The following is an 18,391-nucleotide window of genomic DNA, read 5'->3' as shown; positions in this document are numbered from 1 at the left end:
GTTGCTTTAGCAGTATGTTTGGGATCATTGTCTTGCTGTAGAATGAACCGCCGGCCAATGGGTTTTGAGGCATTTGTTTGAACTTGAGCAGATAGGATGTGTCTATACACTTCAGAATTCATTATGCCGCTACCATCAGCAGTTGTATCATCATTGAAGATAAGTGAGCCAGTGCCCTCAGCAGCCATACATGCCCAGGCCATAACACCCCCACCACAGTGTTTCACAGATGAGGTGGTATGCTTTGGATCTTGGGCAGTTCCTTCTCTCCTCCATACTTTGCTCTTGCCATCACTCTGATACAAGTTAATCTTCGTCTCATCTGTCCACAAGACCTTTTTCCAGAACCATGGTTGCTCTTTTAAGTACTTCTTGGCAAACTGTAACCTGGCCATCCTATTTTTCCGGCTAACCAGTGGTTTGAATCTTGCAGAATTAAGAAGAACTTTAACCACATGTGATTTTTTCTATTACAAATCTCAATTTGTGGAGTACAGAGGCAAATCAATAAATGATGGGTCTTTGTCCCAAACATTTATGGAGGCAATTATTATTATTTTTTCTTCTTCTCAACTTGAACAATAAACCTCAAAGGAACTCGCCCACAAGACCGCGCCGCCTATTAATTAAAATTTCTGCAGATTGAGGAGCACAGAGTGCATTTAAGCAGCTATATACAATCTTCAAATTGATTTTTGTTTTTTTTTGAACGACTCATTGCATGACCTCTAAGCGTCTGTAGATAATTATCTGACATTTCCTCTGCCTCCTGAGCCAGGTAACATAGAAATTGATCTTTTAATTCCTCGCTAAGGTTAACTGCACTCAGAGTTTTGTGTTTAATTTCCTCAAACTGCTTTACTGGTTAGTATTTTAAGACACAAAATGGTGGCCTGACAGATTTCTCTAACTCCCTTGTGGTAAATATTTTTTTGTTTGAATATTTAAATGTTACTTCAAGTCCTAAAGAGACACTGGATCCCGTACGATTTTTAGCGTAGTGCTAATATTTCTAGTGTCTAGCAGTTTTGTGTGACAATAATTTAATACATGTTTTTCCAAATTTATCCAGCAATAGGCATTAAAACTGAACCGGTAAATGGATAACAAAGATTAGAAACATAGAAACATATAAATTAGGTGCAGGAGTAGACCATTCGGCCCTTCGAGCCAGCACCGCCATTCAATCTGATCATGGCTGATCATCCAGAATCAGTACCCCGTTCCTGCTTTCTCCCTATATCCCTTGATTCCATTAGCCCTAAGAGCTGCATCCAACTCTCTCTTGAATACATACAGTGAATTGGCCTCCGCTGCCTTCTGTGGCAGAGAATTCCAGGTGTGGTCTCACTGTACAACTTCAGTTGGACCTCCTTGCTCCTATAGTCAAATCCTCTCACTTTCAAGGTTTGGAGGGTTAAGGGCCAAACTCAGGCAAATGAGGCTAGCTCAGTAGGCAACTTAGTCGGCATGGATGAGGCCAAAGGGCCTGTTTTGACTCTGTATGAATACGTTTACCAGTCAGTCTGTGGGAATTAGGTAATTTTAAAGCAGAGATTGATAGGTTGTGGATTAGTAAGGGCATCAAAGGTTGTGGGAAGAAGGCAGGAGAATTGGGTTGTGAGGGGGAACTAGATCAGTCATGAGTGAATGGCAGACTTGATGGGCCGAATGCCCTAATTCTGCTCTTATGATCTTATGGTCTGGTCAAGTGAATTTCTCAAGACTGAGATTAAAAAAGTTTTTTTTGTGTGAAGGTATTAGGGAGTTAGGGAGCAAAATTCAGTAAATGGGACTGATCTACAGATGATCCAATTGACAGACCTCTTCAAAGGACTGAAAATCAACAAACAAAATGCAGATGTCAGAAATCTAAAACAAAACAGGAAAGACGGGCCATGTGCTCTTTTTTTAGGTTTAGGTTTATTATATGTGTAGGAAGGAACTGCAGATGCCGGTTTAAACTGAAGATAGATACAAAAAGCTAGAGTAACAGCGGGTCAGGCAGCATCTCTGGAGAAAAGGAATATGTGATGTTTTGGGTCATTCTGAAGAAGGGTCTCGACCCAAAACACCACCTATTCTTTTTCTCCACAGGTAAAGTAAAACGTTTTGTTTTATATGCTATCCAATCAGATCAGATATGCTATACTTGTTTTGCATGCTGTCCAATCGAGTCAAATACAGGCAAACAATCGGGTCAAACTCAACTACGATAGGTAGAGCAAAAGGGAAGATACAGAGTGCAGAATATAGTTCTCAGCATTGTAGCACATCAGTTCCATGGACAAAGTCCAATATTGCATTGGGGTAGAGGTGAATCGAACAGTTCTCTAGCTTATGGAAGGACCATTCAGAAGTCCATTAACAGAGGGAAGTAGCTATTCCTGAGTCTGGTGGTGCGCACTTTCTAGCTTCAGTATCATCTGTTGGACGGGAGCAGGGAGAAGGAATGACCAGGGTGGAACAAGTCAGTAATTATGTCGGCTGCTTTCCCGAAGCAGCGTGAAATGTAGATGGAGTTAATGTGGGGAGACTGGGCAGCATCCACAAATCTGTGCAATTTCTTAAGGTCTTGGGCAGAGCTGTTTCCAAAGCAAATTGTGATGATTGCTCATAGGCTCAGAAATAAAATACGATCAATGAGATAAAGTAGCTGAAGTCATTTTACATAGGAGGCATCGTGCTCCAACATTCCAGAAATGAAAGCTTGAAAAATGAGCAATGATAATGGGCCTGTCCCATTTAGGCGACTGCCGGTGACTGTCAAGTTGCCTGAAAAACCGGCAACTGGAACGGCGACTGTCAGTGGAACACACACACACACACAAAAACATGCACACAAATGCATCGCTTCCTGCACCAGCCCGTTATGCAGGTGGGGGACAGGGCAAGCGGGGGGAGCGCTGTCTGAGTGAAATTCACACGGTGCAAAGCCAATGTGATACAGACACACACCGCAGTGAACAGGAAGGTTGGCGCTGTATTTAAGAAGCTAAAAAGCACAGTGTACGGTAAGTCCTTTAAAAGAGTGGGGGAGAAGGGAGAGAGAGGGGGGAGAAGGGGGAGAAGGAGTGGAGACAACTTTTAAGAAGCCAGAGATACAAGGCTGTGAATCTCGGTGAACATTAACATTACCGGTCAGTTGTCCTTGGTTCTGAAAACTACTGCTTACGTTTTTCTTTCCCCAATGAGCCAATGAAATTGACCAGTCAGCACCGGCTACAACCTAAGAGAACCTTCGGCCTCCTGGCGACCCACCTACAGCACGAGAATTCTCGTGACTCTCCATGGTGAAAAATTTGCGGCGACCATAATGAGGCCGCAACTAGTTCCCAGAATGCAGGAACTCCTCACGACCATGAAGGTGACTCCCCGGCAACCACCCGCAAACATATCGCGACCATATGGCGACTGAATAGTCTCCTGCGATCGCCTAAAAAGTCGCCCAAGTGGGACAGGCCCATAAAGCTTCAAGTACTAAGGAGTAAATATCAACAGCAAGTTGTTCTGGACCACCCATATCGAAGCAAAGGCCAAGAAAGCACACCAGCGCCTATATTTCTTTCGAAGGCTTAGGAAGTTCAGCATGTCCCCAACAACCCTCATCAACCTGTACAGATGTGACGTAGAAAGCATTTTATCAGATGCATCACAGCGTGGTTTGGGAACAGTTCCATCCAAGACCCCAACAAATTGCAGTGAATCGTGGACGTAGCCCAGACTATCACGCAAACCAACCTCCCTCCCATTGATTCCATCTACACTTTACGCTACCCCGGCAAGGCCATCAGTGTAATCAAGGATGAGTCTAACCCCGGTCACTCCCTCTTCTCCCCTCTCCTATCAGGCAAGAGGTACAGTAGTATGAAAACAGGGAACGTTTCTTCCCAGTTGTTATTAATGTAGAATGAATGACAATAAAAAACTAAACTAATTTATATGGAATTTTGATAGGACCCACTGCGCTTTGTAGTCGGGGCCAATAATTCCTGACACTTTCAGCTTTCTAGGTAATGTAAATTTTACATGTAGTTGCTGCTGCCTCTGCCTGTGTCTTGTCATCATGGAGTTTACGAATACAGATCTCCTTGCCCTGTCATATCCTGCATTACAATGGCACAGACAGGCGAGATGTGGCATTTGATTTCAAAGCCTGCAGTAATAACAACTTCTAAAAAGGGTCATCTTTTTTTTATCAGAAGCCAGCGATCCAGCATGTGTACAATATTCATCATCGCTGAGCACGTAAATGGCTTTTGTGTTTCATAACTATGCATAATTTATAAACCCCAGTGGCCTAAGGTCTTTTTTTGCGATAGTATTTCTTCAGGATGTTGGTTTCTCTGGTTTTCTGTTTCATTTGTGTTTTTTAATCCCCTGTCCCTCTTTTATACACTAATTGTTTTTCTTCCTTCCTTGATTTTTGCCTTTGACACAGATTATCCGTAAAGTGAAATCCATGCAGATGTTTCGCAAGCCAGTCAACGTTGCCATTCAAGGTGACCGCGTGGGCATTTGCGTCACCCAATTTGACCCCAAGCAGCTTGAACGGGGCCTGGTCTCTTCCCCCGAGTCCCTACGCACCCTCTATGCTGCTGTCATCTCAGTGAAGAAGATTCCTTATTTCAAAGGACCAGTCCACACCAAGGCCAAGTTCCACATCACCGTTGGACACGAGACAGTCATGGGGAGGGTGATGTTCTTCAGCCCTACTCCAGAGGGTTTTGATGCTGAGCCAGAGATCAATTCCTTTGACTTTGACAGGGAGTACCTCTACCAGGAAGAATACCTGTCCCCAGGCAAGGACAGCGGTACTGATGGCCAAACCGAGGGAGGCCGCACTCCCAGGCAGCAGTGGGCCCTGGTGGAGTTTGAGAAGCCAGTGACCTGCCCCAAGTTGTGCCTGGTGATAGGGTCCAAGTTGGACATTGACATCCACACCAACACCTGCAGGCTGGCGTTCCACGGGGTCTTGCTGGCGGGCTTCGAGGAGAAAAACTACACTGAGGTGTCACTGCCCAAACTGAAGATCTTCAAGCTAAAACACAAAGAGGGACAAGTGGAAAGGGTAAGCAAAACCAACCTCCTGATCTCAGAAACAATGGTTGAGAGAAGTCAAGTTGAGTTTATTGTTATCTGTACACGTACGGTGAGGTACAGGTACGATGAAAATCTTGCTTGCCGTTTTAGAGATAGTACATGGAAACAGGCCCTTCAGCCCACCGAGTCTGCGCCAACCAGTGATCCCTGTATACTAGTTCTATCCCACACACTAGGGACAATTTACAGTAGCCAATTTACCTACAAACATGCACTACTTTGGAATGTGGGAGAAAACCGTAGCACCTGGAGAAAACCCACCCAGTTACAGGGTGAACGTGCAAACTTCATACACCCTTGCAACACTGTGCCATGAAGCAGCATCACAATCACATAGACAAACGCACAAAAATATAATTTGTACATAAACTATACATAAATTACATGGATGTTCTGCAAGATATTAAAAAGAAGAAATATCATGCATAATACAAAATAAGACTTTGTGTAAAACACAATTAGACAAAGTAGTGCATGAGGTGGTCCCTAGTGTTCCATTGCCATGGTAGGATTGTGGTTGATAGATACAAGGTACTGGAGTAACTCAGCGGGTCAGGCAGCATCTCTAGGAGAAAAAGAATGAGTGACGTTTCCAGACGGGACCTTTCTTCAGACCTGAAAAATCACCCATCCTTTTTCTCCAGAGATACTGCCAGACCCGTTGAATAACTCCAGCAGTTTGTTTCTTATCTTCGGTATATATCAGCATCTGCAGTTCTTTGGTCCGCCAAGTTCTACTGGATCTCCCGGTTGCTAACCATATTAACTTCCCTTCCCATCCCCACACTGACCTTTATGTCCTGGGCCTCCTCCATTGCGATAGTGAGGCCACATGCGAACTGGAGAAGGCACCTCATATTTTGCTTGGATAGCTTACATCCAACAGCATGAATTATGTAATTTTATGCAACTTCTACAAACACCCCCCAACCTCCTCACCCCCTCATCTCACAACCCCCCTTGTCCACCCCCCTGCCCCCTAGATTATCTATTGTCAGCCCCAATTGGTCCTGTTTTTATCTTGGCTTCCTGTTTTTCCCCACTACAATCTGTCTGAAGAAGGGTCTCGATCGATAGGCTATACCCTCTGTTTAAGAGGGAGTTTTATGTGGCCCTTGTGGTTAGAGGGATCAGAGGGTATGGAGAGAAGGCAGGTACGGGATACTGAGTTGGATGATCAGCCATGATCATATTGAATGGCGGTGCAGGCTCGAAGGGCCGAATAGCCTACTCCTGCACCTATTTTCTATGTTTCTATGTTTCTATGAAAGCGTTGCCTATCAATTTTCTCCAGAGAAGATGCCTGACCCACTGAGTTACTCCAACAGTTTGTGTCTATCTTTGGTATAAACCAGCATTTACAGATTTTTCTTATTATATTTATGTACAGGGCATGTGCTGGTGGATGTAGTATTTCTGCCAATGTTGAAAGATGAGTCTGCCTTTACATTTTTGCAGTGGGAAACACTTACTTTACATATGAGAACCTACTTTGACGACCTCCTGCATCCATTCTGGCCATTCAATGCTGTGGATAAGATTTCAGAACAGTGCTGAGAAGTCCATGGAGTGTGAAAGAGGCCACATTGTTTGCTGTGTTACAGTCGCTACCTCAGATTCAGGAGCACAGGATGTAACAGTCCCTTCGTCTTCCCCAACAAAGAGCTGCCAGTATGGTCACTCCCTAATAGTTCCATTCTGTGTGATGCCTGCTCATCCCTCATTGTCTTGCTCTTAAACAAAACATTCCACTATCCAGTTTCGGTCCCCAACAGAACACAACTACCTTTGTCTTCCTTTGTAAAAACTCTTTGGAACACTCCTGCTTTATTGCAAAAAAACCTTTGCATAACAATGTTACAAAATTTTGAGATTTAAAAAATCAAGTCTTTAATTTATCCCATCAGATAAAGCATAAAAAGAAATTTAATTTGACACCTAATTCACTTTCATATCTTCAGTATTAAAAAAGTTATGGCCATTTTCATACTCGGAAATTGGCATCTTGTTCCCTATTGCTTTTTCATTGACTTAACACAAAAGCTGTGATCGAGGACATTTAAAAGCCCATAACTTTCTTAAAATTTAAGAGAACTGAAAGAAATTTTCAGTTATTATAGATTGAAGCATTCTGAAACAAATATGAAACAATCTTACTTAGATGACTTGAAATTAAAGCATATAATTAGTTAGTTACCTAATTGTAGCTAATTACACAATTCAATTACTAGATCTAAACATCTATCCATTTCTTAAGAATAGATTAACATTTTTAAATAGCCTAAGTGGCCAAATAACATTTACACAAGAATTCACAATATAACATAATTTTTAAATCTCATTGTCATGGGTTTATAGGCCAAATGGAAGGAATTTAATGTTTAATACCTGTAAATTAATGGCCATATAAATCAACTTGCCTGTGGGTTTTTCTGGATCGGGACCATTTGGAACGCTGAGGGTGCGGTGATTTTAGTCCCCATATCGGCAGCAAATACACTGCCGGTTCTTCGGGGGGAAATATCACCGTTTCGCAACTTAAAATGTGAATTAAATGCATCTTATGAAACACTTTTATACATAAAAATAAACTACTTTCTTTTACCTGTCCCCTACATAAAATCCGGACCCGTTGTCGGCATTGACGGCTTCAGAAGCTGATTTTAAAAATGACTCCAGCGATTAACTTGTCGGGCGAATTTTTTTTTAAAACACACAGAACGGCCGTAGGAACGATTCTTTAGCAAAATCTTGCACTCCAACAAATATAATCCAGGACCAAGTCGGAAAAAAAACGCATTTTAACCCCGCCCGCCCCCCCCTCAAACGCGCCAAAATTGCGCACACGGCCAGTGGCAGAATGGCAGTGCCGCTGAAGGTAAGTATTGTAACATACCTACTTTGCAGCCAAATTATTTTCCAACATATTCCACGTTGTGCAGTACATATTGTCAGACCAGACTTTCCACCATAGACTCCATCTACATTTCACTCTGCCTCAGGAGGGCAGCCAACATAACCAAGGGTCCCAATTTTGTATCTTATCACCTGCAGTTCCTTGTATGCACAAGGCTTGTCCCACCCTGGTCATTCCTACTTCTCCCCGCTCCCGTCGGGGAGAAGGTACAGAAGCTTGAATGTGTGCACCACCAGACTCAGAAACTGCTTCTTCCCCTCTGTTATCAAGTTACTGCAAGTCGTTCCATAAGCTAGAGTACTGTCTGATTCACCTATACCCCATTGCAGAAATTGTACTTTGTCTATGAAACTGATGTGCTACAATGCTGAGATCTACATTCTGCACTCTGTATCTTCTCCTTTACTATACCTATTGTACCAAGTTTGGCTTGATTGTATTTATGTATTGGTATTATCCGATCTAATTGGATTGGATTGCATGCAAAACAATGCTTTTCCTTGGTGCATGTGACAATAATAAACCTAAACAAATGTGGCCATCAGATTCAGTTGGGGAGAGTACAATGGCCATTTTGTCCATATCCCTCTAATGGGCGATTTTTTCAGCGACTTGCCGTCACCCGTCTCCGAAAAGTTTCAAAATGTTGAAAATCCAGCAGCGACCAGAACAAGGTACGACTCTTTGGGCAACTACTCACGACCATACAGGCTTGACCCCGCGGCATGTCGCCAGGGTGTCGCCTGAATGGTCGTGGGTAGTCTCCTCAGCCGCACAAAGAGTCATAGCGTTTTTCTGGTCGCCGCTGAATTTTCAACGTTGACATTTTTCGGCGACCTATGACGGATGCTGGCAGTCGCCGAAAAAATCGCGTAAGTGGGACAGGCCAATAAATGTTTTAAAAGACAATAAACAATAGGTGCAGGAGTAGGGCATTTGGCACTTCGAGCCAGCACCACCATTCAATCTGAACATAGTTGATCATCCCCAATCAGTACTCCGTCCTGCCTCCTCCCCATATCCCCTGACTCCGTTATCTTTAAGAGCAATATCTAGCTCTCTCTTGAAAGTTTCCAGAAAACCGGCCTTCACCGTCCTCTGAGGCAGAGAATTCCACAGACTCACAACTCTCTGTGTGAAAAAGTGTTTCCTCATCGCCGTTCTAAATGGCTTACTCCTTATTCCTAAACTGTGGCCCCTGGTTCTGGACTCCCCTAATATTGGGAACATGTTTCCTGTCTCTAGCGTGTCCAAACCCTTAATAATCTTATATGTCTCAATAAGATTCCCTCTCATCCTTCTAAAGTCCAGAGTGTGCAAGCCCAGCCACTCCATTCTCTCAGCATATGACAGTCCCGCCATCCCGGGAATTAACCTTGTAAACCTACGCTGCACTCCCTCAATAGCAAGAATGTGTTTCCTCAAATTAGTGTTTCCCCAAAACTGCCGACAATACTCCAGTTGTGGTCTCACACTGCAACTGCAGAAGGACCTCTTTGTTTCCTATCCATGTAGTTGTCCATATATATTTTAAAAGTTTTTATAGTACCTGTACTGTCTCTCAGTTCCAAGATCCCTGTGCTCTACAACACTCTGCAGTGCCCTACCATTCACTGTGAAAGCTCTCTTTTTCTCAGGATAGAGAATTCTACGAATGTCGGCCTGTGAGCGGGGAGAAGTTTTCGAGGGAGATCAGGGCAACTTTAAGAGGGGGCGGCACAGTGGCACAGCGGTAGAGTTGCTGCCTTACAGCGCCAGAAACCAACATTCAATCCTGCCCATTGGTGCTGTCCGAATGGAGTTTGTACATTCTCCGTGACTGCGTGGGTTTCTGCAGGTGCTCCGATTTCTTTCCAAGCACCAGACACACAGGTTTGGAGGTTAATTGGCTCAGAAATATTGTACATTTTCCCGTGTGTAGGATAGTGCTAGAGCAGAGGGTGATTTCTGGGTAGCATGGACTTGGTGGGCCGAATGGCCTGTTTCTGCACTTTATCTTTAGAAATTAAAGTCTAAAGGTAACTCGGGCAATGACGAAAGGGCCGAACTGGCTTGCTCTTATGACTGGTGCAGACTCAACGGGTCAAGTTAACTGGTTTGCAATCCTGCGTAATCTGGTGCTTTTATGTGTTGAGCTATATTTTGGTGGGCTACTTACAGACATACCTTGGGGCCACATACCTGGTTAATCAATGGCAACCTTAATTTGTTTATAGTGGTTATGTTACAATTCGAGTAATCCAAAGGCATTGGATAATGATCCAGAGACTTGGGTTGAAAGCTCAGCATGGAACTTAAATCGAGCAAATTAAAACTGAAAGAAAAACGTTGTAACCGTAATGGCCACCATAAAATGAACAGACTGACTGTCCTCCTTAATCGGAGTGGACTGTAAGTTGAACACAAAGCGCTGGAGGAACTCAGCGGGTCAGGCAGCATCTACAGGGCAGCTTTTCAGGTCAGGACCCTCCTTCAGACTGAAAACCCAGTTTGAAGAAGGCTCCCTTTGATGGCACAATTCGAACTTTAGAAGACACATGGTGCTGAAGCGGCCAGACGTTTGTGTAGAAAAATAAATGCTGGTGCAACTCAGGCAGCTATGGAAGGAATGGACAGGTGATGTTTTAGGTTGGGACTCTTCTTCAGACTGATCGCGGTGGTGTGGGGATTGGGGGAGATGGGACAAAGCCTGGTAAGTGATAGATGGATACAGGGGGGGGGGGGGGGGATGGTGTGATTAGCAGATGGGAGGAGTAGATATAAAGACGAGGTGAAAAGGAGACAAAAGGGTGTGAGATACGGAGAGAAGAGGAGTGAAATCTGAAGCCAGAGGGAGGGATATGGTGGACGGGGACAGTGGGGGGGGGAAAAAGGGGGGACTCTGGGATGGGGGATGATGCAGAGAGGAATGGAAGGAATTGAAATAGTTTTGCTACGATGGACAGGTGGAGAAAAATTAAAAAGTTTTATACACAATTTTACTATAAGAAAGAACAAGAAAGAGAGACAAGGAACTGGGAGGAATCCGCAAAGACAAAGTGTTGTGTCAGCATCTAAAGGGCAGCTTTGGGTACAGACTGAAAAACTCCTTTTTGATGGGGACTACCTTTGATGGGCTGGTAAGGGATGGATCAGGGGATGGGTGGAGGGACAGGGGGGGAGGGAGGGTGTGGGAAAGCAGTGGGAGGAGTAGGTATATAAACGAGGGAAAAGGTGTGACAACAAGGGTGGGAGATACGGAGGAGAGGAGTGAAATGTGAAGGGGGGATGGTGGGGGAATGGTTGATAAGAGATTATAGGGGTGGGTGGACAGGGGGGGGGACCGTGGGGGGGGATGGTGGGTTGTGAAAAGGAAATGGGGATAAAGGAGATGGGGGGTGCATGGAGAGAGGAAAGTGAAAGAAGCATGAGGGAGTTAAGACGTGGACAGTGGGGATAAAAGGAATGGGGGACTCTGGGATGGGGGATGCACGCAGAGAGGAAGGGAAAGGAAGGATGTGGGAGTTAATGTGTGTGTGCGGGATACAGTGAAATAGTTTTGCTACGATTCTGACGTATTAAAACGTACCTGAGATGGGGCAAAAGAGAAAAATTAAAAAAGTGCAGAAAATACAATTTTACTATGAAGACAGGAAGAAAGAACCAAGAAAGAGAGACAAGGAACTGCAGATACTGGAATCCAGAGCAAAGCACAAAGTGCTGGAGGAACTCGGTGGGTCAAGCAGCATCTTTAGAGAATATGGATAGCTGAAGCTCTGACCTGAAACGTCACCTATCCATGTTCTCCAGAGGTACAGCCTGCCCTGCTGAGTTACTCCAGCACTTTGTGTCCTTTCATGATGTCAAGACTAACTCTTATCTACCTATAGTAGAACGTAGAACATAGAACAGGGCCCTTCTAATGAGATTGAGAGCAACGGTGTATGAGTTATCGAAACAAGGAACTGCAGATGCTGGTTTACAGAATAAGCCACAAAGTACTGGGGTAACATGGGGACCAGGCAGTTTCTCTGGAGAACGTGGATAGGTGATGTTTTTAATCGGAACCCTTCATCGGACCATATGATGTGTAATATTTTCTTAGTAAATAAATCAAGTCATCTAACAATTAAAAAAGGTACACACACATGTCATAGAGTTATACAGCAACAGGCCCTTCAGCCCAACTTATCCATGCCAACCAACATGCCCCATCTCCACTTGTCCCACATACCGGCATTCGGCCCATATCCCACTAAACCTATCTTATCCATGTATGGGGGGTGGCACAGTGGCGCAGCAGTAGAGTTACTGCCTTACAGCGTCAAAGATCCAGGTTCGATCCTGACTATGGATGCTGTCTGTACTGAATGTGTACGTTCTCCCGGTGACCACATGGGTTTCCCCCAGGTACTCCAGTTTCCTCCCACATCTCAATGACGTGCAGGTTTGCAGGTCAATAGGCTTTGGTAAAATTGTAAATAGTCCCTAGCGTGTAGGATAGTGCTAGTGTACAGGGTGACTCGCTGGTCGGCGCGGACTTGGTGGGCCGAAGGGCCTGTTTCCACACCGTATCCCTAAACTGAACATAACACGACTTGTGTTTGCTTAACTGGTTGTGTGATTATAGAACCCGTGTGTATATTTTCGTAAAAATTCAATAATTTATTTTTAAAAAACCAGGAAGCAGGAATTTGATTGATGAGTGGAGTTTTACGGAACCTATTGGAGTTTGATGTACCCTGACCATTCGCATCACCCAAACGGTTTGTAAGCCAAAACCAGTTATATATTTGAGAATTGTGGCAGCACTTACATTCTGAGAATAACTTTATAACTCAGGCACAATTTGTTTTTATTTGAAGTGAAGATCTGTTCCTTGTTTCTTTACTTCTTCCCTTGAAATATTCAGGATCAGATTTTGCAGCTGTTGTTTGATAGGAAACACATGTGCAACTTGAAAAACTACAAAGGAAACTTTGTGTAGAAAGGGTTAACGCAAAGAATGTCAAAAAAAACTAATCCTTACCACATATTGTCTTTCTTAATTGTACTGTAGCCAACATTTATGTTGTCTGGGAGGATTTTCACTGCTAACCCCGGTCAGATAAAATTAGCCTTTCAAGAATATACTGACCCAAATATAACCTTGCGTTGGAATTTCATATGACACCCACAATATTGAGGCAGCAATGTGTAACAATTGCTGACAGAATTATGTTGGAAGTTGTGGCCTTGGACCCAAAGATTGTTTGCTCCTAATGCATAGGAACTTCGAAATCTCCAATAAAAGTTATTTTTATTCTCTCCCTCCCCCCTCCCCCCCCCCACCAAATAAAAATCCTGTTCAGTCATCAGCTAATATAATCCTCCAGTTAACATTGCTGAAAGAGATTATCTTGGCATAATCTCATTGGCCATTGTGGCTGTTGCATTTCCTAACTTGGAAGAATAATCACATTGCTAAACTACATCAAGCTATAAAGCACTTTGGGCTAACTGCACTGGTGGATAGCCCCGTGTAACTACAAATCTCAAAGCTCACTCAATTAATTGTTTTCCTTTTAAAACAATCAAAATTCATTTGGGTTTGCAACCTCATTTCCTATCCAGTTTACGATCCTTCAGATTCCGCTCTCTTCAAACCTGACTGCTTTTGAATTCCTCTTCCCCCAAAAATGGCCCTCTGTAATTCTGTCCAAGTCAAGCTTAACCTTCTAGAATCACCTCACCCTCTCATTGCTGTCTGCCCCCCACCCTGATGTGCACCCATTTCCTCCCTTCCTGCCCTCCCTTTAATTATACACTTCATTCCTCTTTAACTTCTTATTTGACACACTTTTGAGTTCTTGTTTCCTTTTTTTCCTCTCCTTTCGCCCTTTCACATCTTCCTCTCTCCTCATATGCTGCTCGGTCTACTGAGTATTTCCAGCATTTTTTATCTTTTATTCCAGTGATTTACCGTGTACAGTATTTTGTTTCTGAGGTGCTCAGATGGCCTTTAGGTGGTGGAGGGATTCCAAAGTTTAAGACCAAGATCCTAACATTAGAAATGGGAGAAGCAACAGACCATTCATCCTATCACAAATCTTCTGCAACTGAAGTCAAGTCAAGAGTAATATTGGGTTTTGTTATTTAGAGAACTTTTTTTTCATTTGTTTATTATGTTATCGATTGAGTACTGTGTTTACAGACCTGTTCTGTTTCGGCACATATGACGATTAAACACTCTTGACTCTTGACTCTTGACTCTTGAGGTCATGGTGAGTCAACTTTATTGTTATATGCACAAATATGGTGAGGTACAGGTATAATGAAAATCTTGCATCACAGGCACTTAGACAGGCACCACACAAAAACAAATGACACATACATTTCTGCAAAACAGTGGAAAGAAATAAACGAGTGCAAAAGAGAGTTATTAGTGCAAAGCACAATTAAAAAACCACGTCGATGGTAGTGCAAGAGCTGGCCCATCGTGTTCCGTTGCCGAGGGAGGATTAAGGTTGAGCGGTTCGGTTCAAGAACCTGATGGTTGTAGATAAGTAGCCGTTCCTGAACCTGGTGGCGTGGGCCTACAGGCTTCTGTACCTCCTACCCGACGGTAGCAGCGAGAAGAGGGCACGGCCCAGATGGTGGGGATCCTTGATGATAGATGCCGCCGCCTTGAGAAATTATCGATACCAGTTGAACTAGAGTTTGTTTTCATACTTGAATAGTGTACCTGAGACAAAGAACACGGACTCCAATTGATTTCAGCTTTATTTGTTTAGCAAACAAATCGGAAGCTGCTTCTGAAATCAGTGAAGTATATAACCATACTGTCTGTTAATGAGAATAAAACCATGGCAACCAGGTAGGCTTGGTGTACTGATGACAATGTGACATGTCGCTGTGTACTGACAGGCTCATGCCATGTGTTGATGGATGAGATAAGACTGTCTCATGCCTTTCATGGTTGAACACACTATTTTGGATTACTCATGCTCTCAAGTTATTTATTTATATTTCCTTAATATTTCCTTCCTCCTAAAGCACTAATTGTGAGATTTTACTGTCGTTCTGGGCTGAGGCAATGAACATCATGAGGACCTTCCTTGTGATTCCATCTCACTCGCTCTCCCTCCACCATTGCACGCACCTAACTGATAACGAACGTAGCTCTAGTATATTCACACATACTCACTTCCATGCCATCATCTCTCTCTCAGACGATCATGGGATCAAGGATGACTAGTCGCCCAGCTACAAGACGGATGTCATTATGTTGGAGAGCGTGCAGAAGAGATTCACCAGGATGTTTCCTGGGCGTGCAGGCTTGAATTACAGGGAGAGGTTGGATAGGCTGGGACTTTTTTCCTTTGGAGTGTGGATGTCTGAGGGGTGACCTTATTGAGGTCATAGTGTTATACAGCAAGGAGACATGCCCTTCGGCCTAACTTGCCCACACCAACCAACATGCCCCAACTACACTAGTCTTACATGCCCCCGTTTGACCCAAATCCCTCTAAATCTATCCTATCTATGTACCTGAATAAATATTTCTGAGGGGCATGAATAAAGTGAACACTCACTGTCTTTTTCCCAAGGTGGAGGATTAAAACACTAAAGGGGGGCAGGCTTAAGATGAGAGGGGAGAGATTTGAGGGACCTCAGGGGTAACTTTTTCACTCAAATGGTAGCCCGTATCTGGAACAAGCTGCCAAGAAGCTATAGAAGCGGATACAATTACGACTCTCAAAAAACATTTGGATAGATATATGGACAGGAAGGGTTAAAAGGGACGTGGGCCAAATACGGGCAAATGGGACCAGCCCATGAACAAGGTGGGCCGAAGAACCACTTTCCATGCTGTACTGCTCTATGACTCTGTGTAGGAAGGAACTGCAGATGCTGGTTTACACTGAATGTTGGAGTAACTCAGCGGGACAGGCAACATCTCTGAATAGAAGGAATGAGCGACGCTTTAGGCCGAGAACTTTCTTCAGATCTGAAGGGTCTCGACCCAAAACGTCACCCATTCCTTCTATTCAGACATGCTGCCTGTCCCGCTGAGTTACTCTATCTTCTTTGACTCTGTGACCTGTTCCACTCCAGTTCTTTATGTGCTGATGAGGCCCATGTCGAACCTGTCTCAGCTGTTCTTTGGTCATGTGCGTTTTGTTGGATCTCTGAGCATTGTTGCCCCTTGATGGGTATGACGAGCAGTAGATAGAGTGTGCCATTTAAAAGATGAACAGCAGATGAAAGTAAAGACTATCAAATTAAACTCAGAGAAAAAGATTAATTAAAAGGATGAATATGGGAAAGAAAACAAAAAGTCAACTGGTATCAAGCAAAAAATAAAAGATACAGAAAGAATGCAGTGTAAAAGAAACAATGATTTTTTAAAAGCAAATGTCATGAACTTAGTCAATCAAATGCAAGTTAGTTGGGGCAGACATCAGTACCTGCCTCAAGTACCCCTTCTGGCAGTTAATTCCATATACCAACCACTAGCTGCCCTTCAGATTCATGTTCATTCTTGCCCCTCTCATCTTGCCCTCTTGTTTTTGACTGTGTCTTTTTTGAAAACCATCTTCAGTTCCTTGTGTCAAGATTTAATTGACATTTGGTCAGATACATGGTTCGGAAAGAGGGATAGACACAATGTGCTGGAATACAGCATCTCCAGTTCCATCTGTTTACAAAGGTTAGAGGGACATGGGCCAAACATGGGATGGTGCGAGTAGTGTATATTGGGCGGCATGGAGGAGTTGGGCCGAAGGACCAGTTTCCATGCTCTTTGACTGTATGGCTCACAGGATTATGTTGAGGAGAGAAAAAAAACAATGGCATTGTCAAAACCTGATAAGATCAGTTCAATTTGCTGATCAGAAACCTGAGTATGACCTCGGTTATTGAAAGGCCTCCATTATATATTACATTTTCCAGGGAGGGGTATAAAGCATTGATTGAATCGGCCTTAACAGCACTGATAGCAGTGAGCTGTGGGTGGCATGTCTTGGGCTGTTCAGAGTCCATAGCGTGAGTAAATACCGCCCCGCATTATGTACCTCGACGGACTGTGGGCTTGCACTGACGCCGAATTAAATATTTTGCTCGTTTGAAGTCTGTGAAATGCATTGTTTGGTTTAGGTTGACTGCAGAAAGAATGCTTAAAGCAAAAGTGAAAGAATGTGGTGAGGGAGCTCCTTGCACAGATTAAAATGTGTAGGTAGTCTGCTGAATAATGCAGGCGAGGTGGTGCCTTAACTTTGTAAAACAACTATTCATGTATTTAGAGTCTTGAAGTAGTTTAGCACAGAAACAGACCCTCCTGCCACAGACCCTTTGGCCCAATTCGTCCATGCCGACCAAGATGCCTTATCCTCATGCTTCTCCCATTTGCCTGCATTTGGTCCTTATCTCACTAAACCCTTTCTATTCATGTCCAAGTGTCTATTGAATAATGTAATTATTTACCTGTCCAAGTGTCTATTAAATAATGTTATTAAAACCAGAAAGAAAGCAGAAACTGCAGATGCTGGTTAATTCACAAAATGACACAAAGTGCAGGAGTAACTCAACAGGTCAAGCAGAATCTCTGGATAACACATATAGGTGACTTTTGAATTCAGGACCTTCTTCAGATGTTTTGGGTCGAGACCCTTCTTCAAACCAGGTTCCTGTAACATAAAAGTGCTTGTGGCAATGGATAACCTGAGAATTTAAGGCAAATTTTGCACCATTTCTCCATCCCTTTCTTCTCGTGTAGAATAGTGAGATAAATAGCCAGTCTGAGAAGGGTTCTGACCCGAAACTTTGTCTGTCCATTCCCTCCACAGATGCACTTTGTGTTTTGTTAAATGACCAGTGCAGCAAATGAAAGGTAGGAATAGAAATATGGACTTGATTAACTGGACCTCCACCAGCCACCCAATACCTAGACTCCACTAATGCTTAAGTCATCTGCAAACTTACATAGAAACATAGAAAATAGGTGCAGGAGGAGGCCATTCGGTCTTTCGAACCAGCACCGCCATTCATTGTGATCATGGCTGATCGTCCCCAATCAATAACCCGTGCCTACCTTCTCCCCATATCCCTTGATTCCACTTGCCCCCTAGAGCTCTATCTAACTCTCTCTTAAATCCATCCAGTGATTTGGCCTCCACTGCCCTCTGTGGCAGGGAATTCCACAAATTCACAATTCTCTGGGTGAAAACATTTTTTCTCACCTCAGTCTTAAATAGCCTCCCCATTATTCTAAGACTGTGGCCCTGGTTCTTGACTCGTCCAACATTGGGAACATTTTTCCTGTATCTAGCTTGTCCAGTCCTTTTGGAATTTTATATGTTTCTATAAGATCCCCCCTCATCTTTCTAAACTCCAGTGAATACAAGCCTAGTC

At 43.6% G+C, this 18,391-nt stretch overlaps 1 protein-coding gene across 2 annotated transcripts in view; it reads left to right on the top strand.

Annotated features, from left to right (window-relative positions):
- eefsec (eukaryotic elongation factor, selenocysteine-tRNA-specific) overlaps positions 1-18,391 on the top strand; it is a 256,915-nt gene that overhangs the window by 136,962 nt on the left and 101,562 nt on the right. For both annotated transcript variants that reach the window (XM_055647961.1, XM_055647962.1), the window contains exon 5: positions 4,442-5,071. In XM_055647961.1, coding sequence (XP_055503936.1) covers positions 4,442-5,071 — 630 coding nt within the window. The remainder of the gene's footprint in view (positions 1-4,441; positions 5,072-18,391) is intronic.

Source organism: Leucoraja erinacea, chromosome 16 (assembly GCF_028641065.1).
Source record: "Leucoraja erinacea ecotype New England chromosome 16, Leri_hhj_1, whole genome shotgun sequence".
Taxonomy (NCBI): domain Eukaryota; kingdom Metazoa; phylum Chordata; class Chondrichthyes; order Rajiformes; family Rajidae; genus Leucoraja; species Leucoraja erinaceus.
Note: the sequence above shows the minus strand (reverse complement) of the source record. Positions and strands in the feature narration are given on the sequence as shown.